We start from the raw sequence: 17,538 nt of genomic DNA on the forward strand, positions 1-17,538 counted from the left end.
TCTCTGTGTTTGTGTGTGTTTGTGTCTGTCTGTCTATCTGTCTCTGTGTCTGTCTCTCTGTGTCTCTCTCTCTCTGTCTCTGTTTCTCTCTCTCTGTCTCTGTCTCTCTTTCTCTCTCTCTCTCTCTCTCTCTCTGTGTGTGTGTGTGTGTGTGTGTGTGTGTGTGTGTGTGTGTGTGTGTGTAGGCAGAATCCAACATCATGCATCTTCCTCAATCACTACCCACTTATCTTTTGAGAGCTGCTCTCACTGAACCTGGAGCTCCCTGATTCAGCTAGGTTGGCTGGCCAGAGAGTCCCAAGGATGCTCCTGTCTCTGCTTCCCAAAGGACTGGGATTACAGTTACACTTTGTCATTCTGGATTTACATTTTTATTTTATTTTTTACATCGGTGCTGGAGATCTAAACTCAGTTCTCCATGCTCCTGGAGCAAGCACTTTACTGACTGACTCATCTCTCTTCCCTCAGTATTGGGCTTATTTTTATACCCAGCTAAATACAATCTCAGTAGAAGCCACAGTGTGCTGTACTCGACTTATTACACCCATTCCCTTCTCTTCCCCACCCCTTCCCCTGGCTACACTGTTAAAACATCAAAACGTCTGACTTGAGTCAGACCCTGGAGGAAAGAGCTGGAGGTCATTCAAGTGTCACGATGATAAAAGATGACACTGTACCACAAAAACTGTCCTGCTTATTGTAAAGGGAGAAGGGATGTACTGGGCTGGACTCATATCTGGGCTCTGCCATGGGCCCCTTCTATGACATTGGACATATAATTCCTTAAAATCCAAAATATTTTGTAGCAAAATGACATTGATAACTATGGAAGCATCAGTGGACATTTATTTAATGTCTATCCTGTTCCAAGTGTTGCACAATGCTTCCCTGACCTGGTTTGGGCTTCTAGCAGGCATATAGGGCTGGTGTTGTTATTTTCACTTTACATGGAGCAGGAGCCAGGGAGACTAAGCACTGGATTAAGGTGATGGGCGCACCTTTAACGGTTTCTAGATCTAGGTTGTATTCAAAATAAAAAATACAAGTTTTATCAGTCTCCATCATCAGGCTCGTATGAAACATGGAGTAAATAATTTTATGAGTCACTGAGTGTTACAGCCACAGACCTGGATATCGCTGGGATATGGTGATATTTAACTTTTGCTCCCCGAATAGTTCACCTCTTTAATCTTCAAAATAGGTAATTAGCTTCATCCTGCAAATGATGAATCTTGGTTGCGGAGACAATGAGATGACTCACTAGCCATGGGGGGAAAATTAGTGGTTAATGTAGGTCTGGGACTCAGACTTTTGGATTCAAGAACAGTGTGTCCTCAGAATAATCTGGAGATGTAGAATCCAGATAAATTTAGCTTTTCAACTGCATCTGCAAGACCTGGAGATGCACGCTGGCTACCTCGGTTTGATATACTGACCACGTAGAGATTCCCGGATCCTGATTTCCGAGGCTGTGCATGCAGACTTACATGGTAACAGGCAGAACGATTCAGCTAAGGTCTTGAGGTGGTGAGAGTGGGATGAGCCAGGGTTATCTGGGATTGGGGGAGGGGCTCAACTGTCTACCTGTAAGCACAGTGTCCTTAGATGAGAGAGACAGTGACTGGGCTAAAGGAAAGTAGTAGGAGGCAGAGAGAGGGTACAGTGGGAAAAGGGGTGGGGGGCATCAAGACATGTGGACAAGTACCAGAACTGAAAAAGACAAGGGAAGAAACTTCCCTTGGAGTCACTGGAAGAAAGATGTTCACCCAGTCCCTTGGGATTTAGGTTGATTTTGAATCCCCGACCCCACCCCTTTGTATTCACTGTGTAGCCCAGGTTATCCTGAGAGTTGCAACCCTCCTACTTTACCCTCCCAAACGATGAGATTCTGTGGCCTGGGGCTGTGAGAGGATAAATCTGCTTTGATTTAAACCACCCCAATTTGTGCTACTTTATTACAGCAGTCATGAGAAACTAATGATCTTGAACTCGTGGTGTGGCAGAGACGGCTTTCTGTCTGTAATGTCAGTGTTTAATCCTATCGTTTAATGGGCTGGTGAAACTGAGAAGCTAAGAGCTGACTTCAACAGCTGAAATGGTTATTCCTGCTGTGTACACATAGTATTCCTGGGGGCTGGAGAGAGGCTTGGTAGGTAAGAGCACTTGTTGTTCTTGCAGAGGACTTGGGTTTGGTTCTCAACACCTACACACTGCTCACAGACATTTGCAGCTCCAGTTCCAGGGGACCTGGCCCCTGTTCTTACCTCCATAGGCACCAGGCATGCATATAGAACATATATATTCATTCAGCCAAACACTTAGACACAGACAAAAGTATAACATCCTTTCAAGTTTTCAGGGACGAGAAGAGGCTGGCACCCAGCATCAGGCATGTCTCGTCCTTTAATTAGCATGCAAGGAGAACACAACAGGACCAAGATGGAGATTTTTTTTTTTTTTTGGCTGATAGTTTATGCTTCACTGATTGGCCTTGGAAGCAGGGGAAGCAAATTGGTAGCTCTTAGAACGGAAAAGGGTTTTAAAAGGGAAGTTATTTGTATGAATGCAAAATTCAGGGAATCTTGGAGAAGTCCTTCAAGAATGGGAACCTATGCCAACACTAAGTTCACAAGACAATGATGGGCCGACAGAGATGTGATACGTAGGCCACGTGGCCTGGTCACCCTCAGCTGAGGTACTGTTAGTTCCTAGGAGTCTTTATCATTTACTTCTAACTCACCTGGACCCATTAGGGGTGCTTGGGGTTTGTGGTTCTGCTTTAAGCAAAGAAGAAGCAAGCCCACATTGTGTCACCAAACAGCTATCCACTTGTCCGATTCTCTCTGAAACTGGTGGACAGTGAGAGAGGCGATGGAAGACTTGAGACCAGTAAGGGCCAGGAATTTCAAGTAAGAGAAAAGCCATTGCTTTCTGGAAACCCAGGAGCAGCAAGGCAACGTTACTAAGCTGGACGAGTCTGTTCATTTTAGGATTGCCATTCTGAGCGGAGAGGGTAACTGCCATGGTGAACCTGCATTACGAGATCTTTTCACAGTTCGTTAGAAGTTCTGTGATCATGATGGAGAGGGGCTAAGTGCTTCCTAGGTGGTTTATCATTGGCTGGGCAATAGTACGAAAGATGGTCTAAAGTGTCTTCATCAACCTAATGTGTGATTTCTAGAACTGAGCGAGCTCTTACAGGCTGGGAAAAGTAACCACATTACCCTAGTTTCCTTTTTCACACCCTTCACCTGTCTGTACCAAAGACACCGCCCCTTTCCACCTGGACCCACAGCTGCCAATCACGTCTTACTGCAAACCTCTGTGGCCTTCTAATGACATTAGCCATAGAGACACCCAACTCTTTTCCTCTGTCATTCAACTGAATCAAGATCTTATTCTTAAGAGGAAGATTAAGAGATAGCAAAATTGTTGCTGTTTAATGAAGCAACAATTTCTTAGCCTAAGAAAGGCCAGGCTTACCCATGCTGGTTCATAGACTTGGCTATGTGCACATCTCACTTCCCTTGATGTCCCCTGTTAGCTGGATTGGACTGTGGCAAAGAGAGTTGTCCTGGTCTAAAGCTTGGCTTCACCTGTCCTTCGAAGACGTCAGGTGGGTTGTAGCACTCTGTGGTTGTGTTGATCATCGTCTTCCCAAGTCTTTCTGTCTCAGGGTAACTTCTGCCCTGCCAGACTAGACCCTAATTACAAGACTTATTTTTCTATAATGTCATTCTTTAAATTGTCCTGTGGAGAGATCTCCTGGAATCCCATCACCTCAATATTCCAGAGAAATATTTGTCATATGTTATATGACATATACTATGTATCAACAGCTAGTGAGGGCATCTTTTTTGCTCATATGTGTCTATGAATGTACGTCTGGGGGTGCATGGGTATACTCACGGAGGCCAGAGGACTTAGTGTTATTCTTAGAACCATCCACTTTGTTTTTCCAGACTTGGCTTGTAGTTTGTTAACTAGGCTAAACTGGTTGGCCTGTTAGCCCCAGGGATCTGCCTGTCTTTATCTTCCCAGGGCTGGTCTTACAAGCACACATCACCATGCTAGATTTTTCCATGGCTTCTGGGGATTGAACTCAATTTCTCCTGCTTGCATGGATGAGTTATTTCCTCAGCCCTGGATAGGTGCTTTCCAAATGTAGAGATGATAGGGTGATGGAAAACAAATGCTTTGTAAGCGGAATCCAGAGTCTGAAAAATTTCAGCAGCTGGAATGACTCCCTGAGACAAGACAGACAGAATTTGAAGCACCAATGTGTGGTGCTCAGTTCCTCCCTCAAACATTACATCTTCAAGTTCAGGCTATGGACATTGTCCTCAGTTCATGCTAGTTAGGGATGAAACGAGGGAGATTTTATTAGACCTAGAAAGAACACTGTAGACGAAGTGCCACTGAATTACTCAATTTTAGTCCTGCTAGAATGGTCTTATTTTCATGCTAAGCTGAGCAGCCCATGCTCCTGCCCAAGGCCTGAGCACAGGCAGTCTGTGGACCACAGCCACAGTGATATATGCTTGACTAACACATTGATCTGGGTGACTTGATTTGGATATAATTCATGAGGTCCACATCGTTAGCCTCTTGTATTTATGTCACAGTCCTGGTTCTAAAGTTCTTTAGACCCCATTTCACCGGTTACAGTTACACAGCTCTGTAGCCCGGAAGACCATCTCCCCCAAACGGAATGATTATCCTGTGGAAGAGGGTTTAGACATTCAGGCCGCTCTGGGAATGCTTATGGGCCCCGTGCCTGCTACAGTTACTAGGGGTGCAGCACACAGAACGGAGAGCAGAGTCTATACTCAAGGTCAAGTTTAGTGTTGAGCAGAGGAGATACACAGAAATGGCTCAAACTTAACAACACTTACTCTGTGGGTTACCAGGAGGCAGTAGTAAGGGACATTCCAGCCAACTGACCCCAAATGAAATGGTTATTTTTATAACTAGTTACCAGTCATGGGCGTGAACTAGAAGAGAGTCCTCCTTTGAGTGGGGAAGAAGCAGATGATCTTCCTAGGTGCTTTATTTATTTATTTATTTATTTATTTATTTATTTATTTATTTATTTATTTTACCTCTTTTGATCTATGATTCAAGATAGCCAGCTAGCTTTCCTCGTTGAGAGTGGTGGGGGCAGGGAGGGAGGGAGGGAGGGAGGGAGAAAGAGAGAGAGTAAATGTTCATGTATTGTACTTGGTGTTCTGGGAAGACCACACTGGGAAGCAATCTGGCTTACAGGAGTTCTACCATGTGGAATGGTATAGGGACAGAAGAATAAATAGGCAGGGACCAACTGTTTTCCTTATTCACAGACTTGGTAGAAGAATAGAGTGATAGGGGTAGGCATGGTTGTGTTTCTAGTGGAGTCTTTTGTTTACTGGCTTGCATGTGACTCTGAGAGTCAATGCTCAATGTTTTGGACAAACATCTTGATGAAAATTTGTTCTCCATGCTCCCTGTTTCCACTGTTGAAGAACTCAGCTAATACGAGGAGAACAGCTGTCAATACAGATTGCTAATTCTTCCCCAAGAAAATGTGCTTCATGCAGATGGTGAATCAAGTAAAGCCAGTGTCACCCAGCTGTTGAGGCAGTGTCCTGTAGCTCACGCCAACCCTCTCTTCTTTGTGTTACTACAAGTCACTGCATCCATGCTTGCTCTCCGGTGCTTGGAAGAGTATGTTAGGAAGGTATCCCTCTCTCACTTTCCTGCTAAGCACATTCTGAGGGTCAGCAAGGCAGATGCTGACTGACTTTGGTGTTTCTCCCCAACTTTTGTGTGCTTGACCCTGATTTAGTTCTCTGAGGCTCCCCCTCCTTTGGCAAGATGCATCAGATCACTTGATGCAGGATGTACAGACATAGTACAGTACAGGCTTGGGAACAGAGCAGCCACCTCCTTCCACAAACAGTCCAAAAAAGACAAAACCTTTCTTTCTGAAATGCTCGAATCACAGCTCAATGTGAAACCCCGCAGCTGGTGTGCCCCTGGGCTGTGTGGACACTGTAGCTGTCCTGGCAAATACTTCTCTTTTCCAGGAATTCTTTCCCCTGGGGAGCTAGGGATGAGTCAGCTCTAGGCCTTTCCCAAGTCCATCAGACAGAGTGGGCTGATCCACTAGGTCACCTGTCTATCCCCTGGTATCCATGATGCTGGAGTAGCAGAGGTGGAGGGGGCAGATTCAGTTAGTTAATTTTACTTGGAGGTTTTTAAAGGATGCTACTACAACGTTTACCATCATTGTCATTATTTTGTATGTTGGTTTGTTTGAGAAAAGGTCTCACATAGCCTAGGCTAATCTCAAACTCCTGATCCTTCTGACTCCGCCTTGAGTGCTGGGGTTACAGGTGTGCACTGCTGTGCTCAGCTTGCTGTGAAGCATTTCAAGGAAGTTTTATTGCTTTCACACGCCATGTAACCCCACACTTAGAGTGTACAGGGCAACAGTTTCTGTTAAAGTCACAGACTGGGTAACTACTGGCTGGATTTATTCCTACATAGTTAGGGCATCTTCAGTAATTACTCCCATGTTTTCGCCAACTTGCTTTGTCCTAGGCAACTGACCGCTATGCTACTTACTCCGAACGTTCTGTGTACATGGAATTCTGCAGGACATGGTCTTTTGTGCCTTCGTTCTTAAACTCACTATAGCAAATCACTCCTTCACTTTTTCTTGCCACATAACATTCCACGGTGTAGATATACTTCATGACTTAGTCCCTTATCAGTTGATCAGTGCACTGACTCTCATTTCTGGCTTGTGAGGATAAAGAATGCTAGCGAATGATGTAGAAAAAGTGTTTTTTCCTGGACATCTGCTTTTATTTCTCTCAGGAATACACCTGGGATTTCTGGGTAATATGGCCACTTTTTGGTTATATTTTGGTGGGGTTTCTGGGTATTTTTGAAGTAGCTGCTTCCTTTCACAGAGATGGGCAATGCTCATTCACTGTCCCCACAGTGACTCTAGATGTAATTCTGATCTATTGCAAATTTGGGCCAGAATTTTTGTGCTGACTGGATTGGAAATAAAATCACTGCAGAAAAGATTCCAGGACTGTGCTAGAGGAGAGAGTCTTTTTCAGAGCACACAACAGAACCCTTGATGCCCATAAGGGTTAAGTGGTCATCAGTGAGTGTTGGACAATTGTCCTTCACTGCAGGCTGATTCAACTCCTAGGAAATGCATATCTTGGAAGTACTTTGAAGGCTGGAGGGATAGAAGTACTGGAAGGCTGGAGACCTTCAAAAAGGACAACCAGAGCCCCCAGGGGATTTGGCGGTAGGGGGAAGGCTCAGTCAGTAAAGCTCTTGCCACAGAAACGTGAGGACCTCAGTACAACCTCCCAGAACCTATCTAAAACAACCCAGGTGTGTTTGTAATCCCAGGACTGGAGCCATGGAGACAGGGGAATCTCTGGGAGTTGCTGGGTAGGCAGCCTAGCTGAGCTGGTGAGATCTAGGCTCAATGAGAGACTCAGTCAGGAAAAATAGAGGGCGGAGAAACCAAGGAAGATACTGGATGTCTACTTAGGGCTCCGCATGAGCGCTCACACTCATGCTCATGCAGCTGTGTGTGTGTGTGTGTGTGTGTGTGTGTGTGTGTGTGTGTGTGTGTTCTGGAGAACTGTTCTGTGGACTGAGTGGAGCCACAGACGTGCACCCCCACACCCCCCTTTGAGGACGTGACATCTCTTCTTGTAAATGTCATCACTTTCTTGGTGCTATCTGGTAAGAACTGAGTCATGAGGTGCCGACAAAACCCCAGTGTACTTCACACGAAGCCTGAAGCATTCTGTGCATTCCTGAGATACTCCTGCTTTCAGGCTGCTGCTCAGATGGTAAACAACTTGCCTGGGATGAGATCCCGACACTGTGGCTTTTTTTTTTTTTTTTTTTTTGGCTTGTCTGAATGAGGCACACACAGCACCAGACAATTTGTCTCTGAGGTGAATTTTGGGGCGGGGATGGGGGGATGGCTGCAAGGTGGTAACATGTAGATGTAATGGCCTAGGATTTCACAGAGCCCTGTTCCAGGGTGAGCCCATGGAGGGAGGTAAGACTGTATTTCCAGAAGGTGGTCCTGAACCAACATTAACCTTTTGTTTGCAGCCACGGCACAGGGTACGAGAGTGAGAACCACACAACCCCCATCCTCTGTGGTGCCCAGTACAGAATACACACCCACGGTGTCTTCCGAGGCATTCAGGTGAGTGTAGGCTGCCCAGCCAAAGGCCACTGTTTTCTCTGCTCACATGCCTTGCGCATTCAGCTGAAGGACCCACTGACCCTGGCAAACTCCCAGGGGTGGGGATGGTGGGGGGTGGAAAGGAGCTCCTCAGAAATGTTACCTTGCCCGACTGCCACAAAGATAATTCCTTTAATAATAATTCTCTTCCTTTACTGTTTTCTGCTTCTCCGTGGCGGGTGGTACATTTCTTGTGTGTGGGTCATCTGCATTTAAATTAGTGACCTGGACTCTTGACGTCTAAGATTTGATCTGTGTAGTAAAATGCTCGAAGGTAGACTGTTTTGCCCAGTGTTGACAATAGCATTACCAATAGCACCACTTGTGGCTAGACATGTTTTATGTGCTGGGATTTAGATACAGACTTTAAAAACATGGACTTGATCTAGCTTCAAGGCTTACAGAATATTCATAGAAACTGTAGTACTCCTATGTCCTCCTGCCTATGATACATATCCCTGCTATGATACACTTGATACAATGAATATTTGCTATATTATCTCTAACTGGCCAGGCAGTGATAACACATGCCTTTAATCCCAGCACTCAGGAGGCAGAGGCAGTCAGATCTCTGAGTTTGATGTCAGCTTGATCTACAAAGTGAGTTCTAGGATAGCAAAGGCTATACAGATAAACACTGTCTCAGAAAAGAAGAAAAACCCAACAATAGCAACAAAACAAAAAGAATATTATTTGTAATTGAATTGCTTTGTCATATATTTCTATGGGCTTTGATATACACATAATGTCTGTCCATCCATCTCTCTGTCTACTATTCAACCGTCTGTCTTCTGTCTGTCTGTCTGTCTATTATTTGTCTGTCTTTCTATCCATCTAATCCATCCATCCATCCATCATCCATCCATCCATCTATCTATCTATCTATCTATCCTATCTATCTATCTATCTATCTATCTATCTATCTATCCATCCATCCATCCATCCATCTATCTATCTATCTATCTATCTATCCTACCTACCTACCTACCTACCTACCTACCTATTATCTGTCTGTCTATCCATCTTATCTATCTATCTATCTATCTATCTATCTATCTATCTATCTATCTATCTATCTATTGTCCATCATCTATCTATTTAGAATTATCTGGCATAGTTTACTGTTTCAAAGGTGCTCATATCACCTGCACATCATGACCCTTTCCCATCCTTTTCTCCCCAACAATCACCACCCCTTTCTCCGAACGTTCTTGGATATTCTGTGTTGCATTTACAGGTTAAATTCTTTGACTTCGTGTCTTGCTTTTATGATTCCTGCATGTCTATGCAGGCCTTTGTTCTTCCATGTGACCCTCACTGCACACTTAAGAGAGAAGACAAGAGACTTACCTAAAATCACATAGCTAGTAAGTGGGAGCTGAGGTGTGCAACACACATTTTATCAGACTCCATAATTGGCTGATTAATATTGTTTATTGATAGAAATAAAATAATATTGTTGATCAGTGGGAACAGGAGGGAGAGGTCTCCAGGGTGAGTGAAGAATCTCAGAGAATATAGATTATTCAAAGGGAGGCCCTACCTGGCCCCAAGCCTCTTTTGGATAATCAGAACCATGATTACCAAGGACTCACATCTGTTATTTACAAACACAACTCAATGGCTGCCACAAGACAAGTGGCTAGAGTGTCCTTTGGAGGGCAGCTGAGACCCTGGAAGTAAGTTGCATGTGGACCAGGCCCTATGTGGCATGGGCAAGGAGCTCTACTTCATGAAATCAGTAACGTGTCATCACAAGACTCTGGTGAGAAATAAATAAGTCTCAGAAATGCAGAGATGACAAAAGGAGTCATCCGAGTGTCCCACAGTAGACCCCATCAGCATCCTTCAGCAGACTGAGGGCTGATAGTAATGGCTGCTTTTAGCCTTATTCCTACCTGGTCTTCATGTCTTCTCATCGGAGATGAAGAGGCTCATTGTGCCTTCCTCCCCACCAGACTCTGTTTATGAGACCCACTGTCAGAGCCTTTAGTGGATGCCACACTCGCTGTACAGGGGCTATCTCCCTACTTATTCCTTTTCTTCTAGAATATGCTAAACAAACCTCTGGCCTATGATTCACTTGTATACCACCATTAGCCCTGGGGGAGAGGCAAATGTTGACATACATTATGGCCTACCAATACAGTACTCTATAACACCACAGAACTTTTCCTTATGGAAAAAAAAGTGCCTTCTCATGGCAAGGCAAACCAGTAGCAGGAATGTGAGAGTGTGAGTGGGTAGATTGGAAGACACATAGAACTAAGCTTAGAGCAGTGGTTCTCAACCTGTGGGTGATGGCCTCTTTGGGAGTCATATGTCAGATGTCCTGCATATCAGATATTTACATTATGATCATAATGTAGCAAAATTACAGTTATGAAGCACCAATGAGCTAACTTTATGGTTGTGTGTCACCATAACATGAGGAAGGGTTGAGAGCCACTGGTTTAGAGTTTGTCCCAAGTCTTCATAGCATCACAGATGTGTTGCTGTGTCAGCTGCCTATGTCTTCGGCCTTGATGAGCACATCTGTAGTTGAACAAGGAGGAATCATTCCTAATATCAAGGCATCACAGCCCGAGGGCAAGAAAGATTTGTCCTCCCTGTGAGATGACAGGAAACAGTAGGTGTTATGGAAGGGACACTCAAAGTCACAGAAGGTAGACAGTGCCCAGTGTTTTTTGTGTCACTGCTAAGGATCATGGTCACTGTACCACAGGATTCTGGTGGATCCAGAGGCCCCAGATCCAAAGGCTTCTTTATCATCTATTTTGGCCTCATTCAATGTCTCATGTGTTTCTCATGTAAGAACTTTCTCATTCATTTTCTGGTTGAGTCATAATCATATGGTCATATGGTCGTGTTCCCAATTGGGATGGCATACATACCGTCTGGGGCTCTGGAATTCTAGACCTCACTATCTCAAGTGAGAGATAGATTGGGAACTCTGCAGAAACCAATGCATCTTCTCTAGAGGTTCTGTGTAAGGGACCTCAAAGAATGCTTCGCTTCAAATCCAAGTCCTGTAGGTCAGTTGTAGTGACATCAGAATACTGCATCATAAAGTTTCCTAGCCTATCATCTGTTAGTGATGCCTGCCACAGGTATCTAGGGTATGGAGGCGAACATTTTTTTTTTGTCTCATACCATACCTGCCTTCTCTTGTTTGGGTGCATTTCAGTGTTCAGTTTCCCATGGGAATGACATTAATGTTCACATAGGGCACAAGGTCTCCACTCCTCTTATATTTGCCTGCAGGATGTGCGGCGCGTATCTGGAGTGGCCCCAACTCTTGTCCGGTCAGCATCTGAAACCAGTGAGAAACGTCCTTTCATGTGTGCGTACCCAGGCTGCAATAAGAGATATTTTAAGCTGTCCCACTTACAGATGCACAGCCGGAAGCACACTGGTAAGTGTGTCCACTGTCCAGACTTGAGCCATGGTGGTTCATGAGCTCCCACTCTAGACTCTGACGCTGCTCAGGGCACAGGTGACTTGTGGGATGGAAAGCTTGCACTTTGAAAGTTCAGGCCACGGTGACTCTGAGGCCACAGGGCTGTTTGCCTGTTGTTCTCCCATACTTTATTAAAGAAACCAGTAAGGCATTTCCAGGAAAGCAGAACAGGGCGGTGAAAAACAAATGCCATAGAATAAAAGTGACATCTGTTTGAACGGTCACATTCACCATCAACTGATGAGACCTCGAACCATCATCACTTACCATACCTCTGAACTCCAAGTGTTTTGTAAGGACAATGAGGATGATAATGCTATATATTGTATTGTGTAACACTATACAATTCGCAAGCCTTGTGCTTTAGATCAAAGTGTATTAAAGGAGTTGTAGCTATGACACACCTAGCATAGGACCTGTGTCTCCAGGACTGAATAAATGATAGTGTTACTCCTGAAGAACTATTAGTACCTTTAGCAGAGAAGATGAGCCTGGGATAGGACAATCTGATGGCGCAGAGATTGATGGGTAAGGTCACCATAAACTTTGAAGGGTAGATTCAAAGACACTCTGGAGTCAGTTCTTCGATAAAGGTCACAGCTTCCCAAGCAGGCTGTGCCAGGTGCTTCTTTCCCCACCATCACTGAACACCTGCCAAGTGGATTCATTGTGGCTCGATGTTTGGGAGCACAGCTTATCACAGCTGGGAAGGTATAACGTTGGGAACATCCTCAAAGCTGTAGCAATGGGAGCACGAGGCTGGTCATTCCCATCTCTGGATGAAGAAGCAGAGGGAGACGGAAGACGGGAGATGGGACCAGGTTATAAGCCTCCAGGGCCGTGCCCACAGCAGTCCACTGTTTCCTGCTAGGATTCACCTGAAATGGTCCACAAGGTCTTAAGCACTATGAGCTCGAGCCCGAGGGGTCTGTGGGAGACATTCCATACTCAAACCATAAGCCAGCATTGCAGAGCACGAGGCATTTGTGAAGGGTGTGTGCTTAACATTTAACATTACATTTCGATGGGTAGGAATGGGGGGGGCATAAAGATGAAGGGTGAGGGGGGCTCAGAGTAGTGAGGTCAGCTACAAGAGACACGCAGAACCAGGGAAGCACCAGAGGTTTTGAGACGTGAAAGGAAACTTGGAGCTGTCCACCCATGGAAAGACCCTACTGACCCTGGAGTATCTAGCTCTCCATCCCAGAATCCAGTGAGTCAGAATTCTAGGAGGTGGGAACACTTGCAGAAGCTCAGTGCACCCTTGGGGGCTCCTCTCCCAGCACTTGGCTGAACTTTTCCTTGGACACAGGGGTGAGGCTCTTCTTTCCAGGGTTGCACAATCCTACTGCTGACTTGGTTCAGATTAAAGGACAACAATCTTGTTAAATGCTTCAGCTTCTGGTTTAATTGGGGAATCTTACAACCATGGAGTCATTTATGTTGGTCCCAGGAACAAGAAGTCAGTGGCAGAGAACACCACATCTTCAGGCCATAAAACACAGAACAGTTCATTCACAAGGCCGGCCTCAAGGCGCACTATCCAAAATTCTATCTCCGATTCAAACATGGACCTTGAAACAAACCTTTTTGGTTTTTTGACTTCTCCAAATAGTCCATGCTAATGTTTGTATTTTTCTGATCATCGCCTCAGTGCTAGGCACCAGTCTGCTCCTTCTACTTGGACCGTCTGGTCTAATCTGTTCATGGACCCTTTGATGTTGTCAGATTATTGGTTCCATTTCACAGTGAGGGAACTTCGCCAGGGTATCTGCATTCACTCCTTCCTATGTCCATGGGCATGTGTGTAAGTGGGATTTTCTTTTCCCAGAAGTCTACAGCACTGCCCTAACCAGCTCCCCTTAGTGCTTTGGGCATTTTGGGATCCCTTCATCTGCATTTAGGGGGGTTTCCTTGTGAAGAGGTTTCCTTCCAGCACTGTACTCAGAATGGCATGTGTTTTCCCTAAGGTGAGAAACCATACCAGTGTGACTTCAAGGACTGCGAGAGAAGGTTTTCTCGCTCAGACCAGCTCAAAAGGCACCAAAGGAGACACACAGGTTTGTAGGTTCACTTTTCATTGCCAGCAGTCACAGGCCCTTGGGTTAGAGCGGATTTTGTGACTGTCTTCTCTGTTGAACACAGACAAGAGGGTGATCTATCTGTTCCATTTTCCCAACTTTCTTCCCCTCACCTGGAGACTTCTTTTAAAAAGAAGGGCTGTAGAGAGGATGGCTCAGCAGTTAAGAGTACTTGTTCTTGTGGGCCACTCAGCTTCGGTCCCCAGCATCCACACCAGGTGGCCCGTCACTGCCTGCCACCACAGCTCCATAGGGCACTCTCTTCTGGCTTCTGAGGGCAATGCACACACACGACATACATTCACTCACACACGCACACATGCACACGCACACGCACACACATATCATAAAAAGTCTTCCTTTACAAAGGAGAAGGAGAAGAGAAAGGAAACATCTCACGTTCCTGATGAGAGCCACAGCGGCTGTGGGATCCCTCAGCGGTAGACTGTGGTAGACTGATGATGGTCAGTCAGGAACCAGGGCAATGGCGAGGATCCTGTTTGCAGTGATCTACCTTTCTCAGTCTCTAGCACTTGTCTACTGGCGAGAACTGGATGTTTGTAATTAGGAAATGGTTTTTTCCAAGTTGGGAGCAGCTCCTGGAGGTTGCTGTACAGAATCAGGTGTCTTCTGCCGAGTCTGGGGACCAAGGAAGTATGAGGTCCCAGCAGACGCAGACCTGGCTGATGTGAAAGATATGCCGGGCTTCTCATGTGTCTCACTGTGCCCCACATTGCTAGGGCCGAGGCTAGACCTTCTCTGTCCGTTTAGGTGTGAAACCATTCCAGTGTAAAACTTGTCAGCGAAAGTTTTCCCGGTCCGACCACCTGAAGACCCACACCAGGACTCATACAGGTAAAACAAGTGCGTAAACTTTTCTTCACATTTATTCTTCATTATTTTCTAAGCTACTGTTGAATGAGACTGTTTGCAATGCGAGAGACTCCTGTGCAAGTTCTAGAGTTGAGAATCCATTCAGAGAATGGCTGTGTCTGGCTATCTTTATATGATAAATGATAATGTTTTTCAGAGAAAGGGTCAAAGAGCATGGGGTAGGCAAGAGATGGGCAGAGAATGCCCAGGGGGATTCACAGCAAAGATAAGGTCGTCTCCACTGTCCCCAGTTTGCTGTGTTACCAACTGAACAATCAACCCGATAGCGTGATCAGAAATTCAAGATATTCTATTCTACTGAGAACCTAAGTTTCATACCCGATCAGAGAGCGTACCCCACTTACTTAAAGCTCCACGAGGAGTCTAGGTTTCTGTCAGACTAACACAAGCACATGGATATACCAGCACAGGGAGGAGAATGGGGGATTGACGCAGCCTCTAGCTGCTGAAGCACTGTGTTTGCCCCCAAGGCTATGAGATTCATGGTGAAAATAGCACTGCCCTTTTTGCTCATTTGCTTCCTTAGGAAGCAGAACCATCTCTTAGATTAGTTCTTCATCTTCACGGCCTCCCTGGAAGAAGACTAGGGTAGGTGGTTTCAATCCTCTTTGAACAGATGAGTCTGTGGTGGGGAGTGATTAAACGGTTTGCCCAGAGCCACAGAGCAATTGAAAGGCAACCTCAGTGGTGACTGCCCCACCTCTGCCCCATTGTTCTTGGAGAAAGAGCTTGAGTTCAAACAGCCATCCGGGAAGCCAGGGAATTAAGGAGGGAGTCAGACTCAGCCAAGCCGGGTGCAGCTGAGAGGACCAATATGAAAGGGAGTTGAGAAGTGCCTGTGAGGAGGTGGGAGTGGCAGGCAGGAGCCAGTTTAGGAAAAGCGGATGGCCAGTGAACAGGACGTGAGGAAGCCATGTTATTGTAAGTGTCCAGGAAAGCCCTCGCTCTCAGGACAGTCAGGTTATCATACCCTCGGAAGATCCTCCACACAGCACAGGGCTTGTTTCCTGTGGTATTTTCTTCTGCAAGCCCTGGGGATGTGACACAGGGATGAGAGTGGGCTTTGAATTAGGCATGTCTAGGTTCAAATCCTGCCTGCATCTGTGGAGTGAAGTAATGTTTCTTTGTGAGGCTGTTTGAAAGGCAAGGATCATATACCTCTAAGTGACACCTGTGTGTTAGGCATTGCACGCAAGGTATTTATTGTTTTCAATGAGGATGGGAGCTCCCAAGACAGAGCAGTCTTAGTCATTTGCAACCGGACCCTCTGCTCTGACACAGTTTGTTTCTGATTCAGACTCTGCACTAAAAAGAAGCAAAAAGAATACAAATTGATATCCACGATTTATTTTAAATCATCTATATATAAAGAGTAAAGCTTTGGTCCTAGATCTATTGCTGGCCAGTCATCAATCAACAGTACCCAGGGTGGTGGTCCAGTGGCCCTTGCAGATCAGGTCCTACTTAGCCAGCAACAGAAACATTTGCACAGGTCACAGAGCATCCTTAGAGATAAAACAGAGGTTTCCCAAACCCCCTTAATTTATGAGTTGCTTAGAGATTCCCACAAACTAGACTTCTCTCCCATTTCCCAAGTTTTCCATTTTGTTGTATTTACAGTGCTTCTGGTTATCAAGCCCTCAGAAGGCATTGCTAATCCCAGGCTGCTGGTGAAGAGCCAGTTGGCTAGCTTAGGGAACGACCCATGGGAGTCCAGGGCGGCTGTGGTGATTTAACGCGGGCCTTTGATAGTTGAACCTGTGCCCAGTCATTCTGTTGCAAGTGTCTCTGACTGGCAATTGTGTCAACAGGTGAAAAGCCCTTCAGCTGTCGGTGGCACAGTTGTCAGAAAAAGTTTGCGCGGTCAGACGAATTAGTCCGCCATCACAACATGCACCAGAGAAACATGACCAAACTCCAGCTGGCGCTTTGAGGGGTCCGACCCGGAGACAGTCCAGCATCCCAGGCAAGAAAGTGTGCAAACGGCTTCCAAATCTGATTTTGAAATTCCTCCCTCTCACCTACAAAAGGACACGGTGGTGGATCTTCATCCGACTTCCGAGACAGCACACCTGTTTGACTGCGTCCTATCAGGTTTGCCGGAAGGAGTCGGTGCTCCGCCCACTCTTGATTAACTCGCAGGCCTGAAAAAAGTGGCTCAGAGTGTCTAGAAAGCCCATTGACATTGTCTGGATTTTCTACCGCTAGAAGAACCATTGTTGATAATGTCCCCCGACTCTCCTCTTCTCCTTGTGCTCATTTCTCTGGGATTAGAGCGATTGTTCCATTTTCTTTCATGGGATATTTATAGGCCAGGGCATGTGTATGTGTCTGCTAATGTAAACCCTGTCATGGTCCCCATTTACTAACAGCCCTAGAAAGAAATAAATCAGAGAGCAAGGCACCAGGGGCAAGTATGGCGCAGAATTCCAGAGGTCAGGCTGCAAACCTGGAAACCCGGAAGGCCGGATGTAATTCTACCAGACGGTTTTTAAAGCTCATAGGTTTCGGAGTAACTGCATAGTGGATTAGAACCCCTAACTAGAACCCCTGTATAGTTAGGACAGGAAGGCACCTTCCTGTTCATCTATTCACTGTCGTTAACGTTAGCACTGTGCTCTTAAGAAATGATGTTTTAAGAGCAGAGATTTTTTTTTAACGTTTCTGATTTATTTTTTAGTTGTAATTAGGTATATCTTCAGAGATCTACTTTCCTCCTCATGTGAAGGAAGTGAAAGATTCATTCCCATCATCTGGGGTGTCTTTAGAGTGTACAGTCCACACTGGCTATGTGGCTTCGAGTTGTAAAAATTAAAATGACTTTAAAA

The 17,538-nt window shown here is 45.6% G+C and overlaps 1 protein-coding gene across 3 annotated transcripts in view; it reads left to right on the plus strand.

Moving 5' to 3' along the window:
- Positions 1-16,954, plus strand: part of Wt1 (WT1 transcription factor) — a 41,455-nt gene extending 24,501 nt beyond the window's left edge. For 2 of the 3 annotated variants that reach the window (XM_032902250.1, XM_032902252.1), the window contains 5 exons: positions 8,140-8,236; positions 11,540-11,690; positions 13,706-13,795; positions 14,588-14,680; positions 16,522-16,882. In XM_032902250.1, coding sequence (XP_032758141.1) covers positions 8,140-8,236; positions 11,540-11,690; positions 13,706-13,795; positions 14,588-14,680; positions 16,522-16,643 — 553 coding nt within the window. In that variant the 3' untranslated portion in view covers positions 16,644-16,882. Of the gene's footprint in view, positions 1-8,139; positions 8,237-11,539; positions 11,691-13,705; positions 13,796-14,587; positions 14,681-16,521 lie in introns of all 3 variants that reach the window. The other variant, XM_032902251.1, reaches the window with a different exon arrangement.
- Positions 16,955-17,538: the final 584 nt, after the last annotated feature.

Source organism: Rattus rattus, chromosome 5 (genome assembly GCF_011064425.1).
Source record: "Rattus rattus isolate New Zealand chromosome 5, Rrattus_CSIRO_v1, whole genome shotgun sequence".
Taxonomy (NCBI): Eukaryota; Metazoa; Chordata; class Mammalia; order Rodentia; family Muridae; genus Rattus; species Rattus rattus.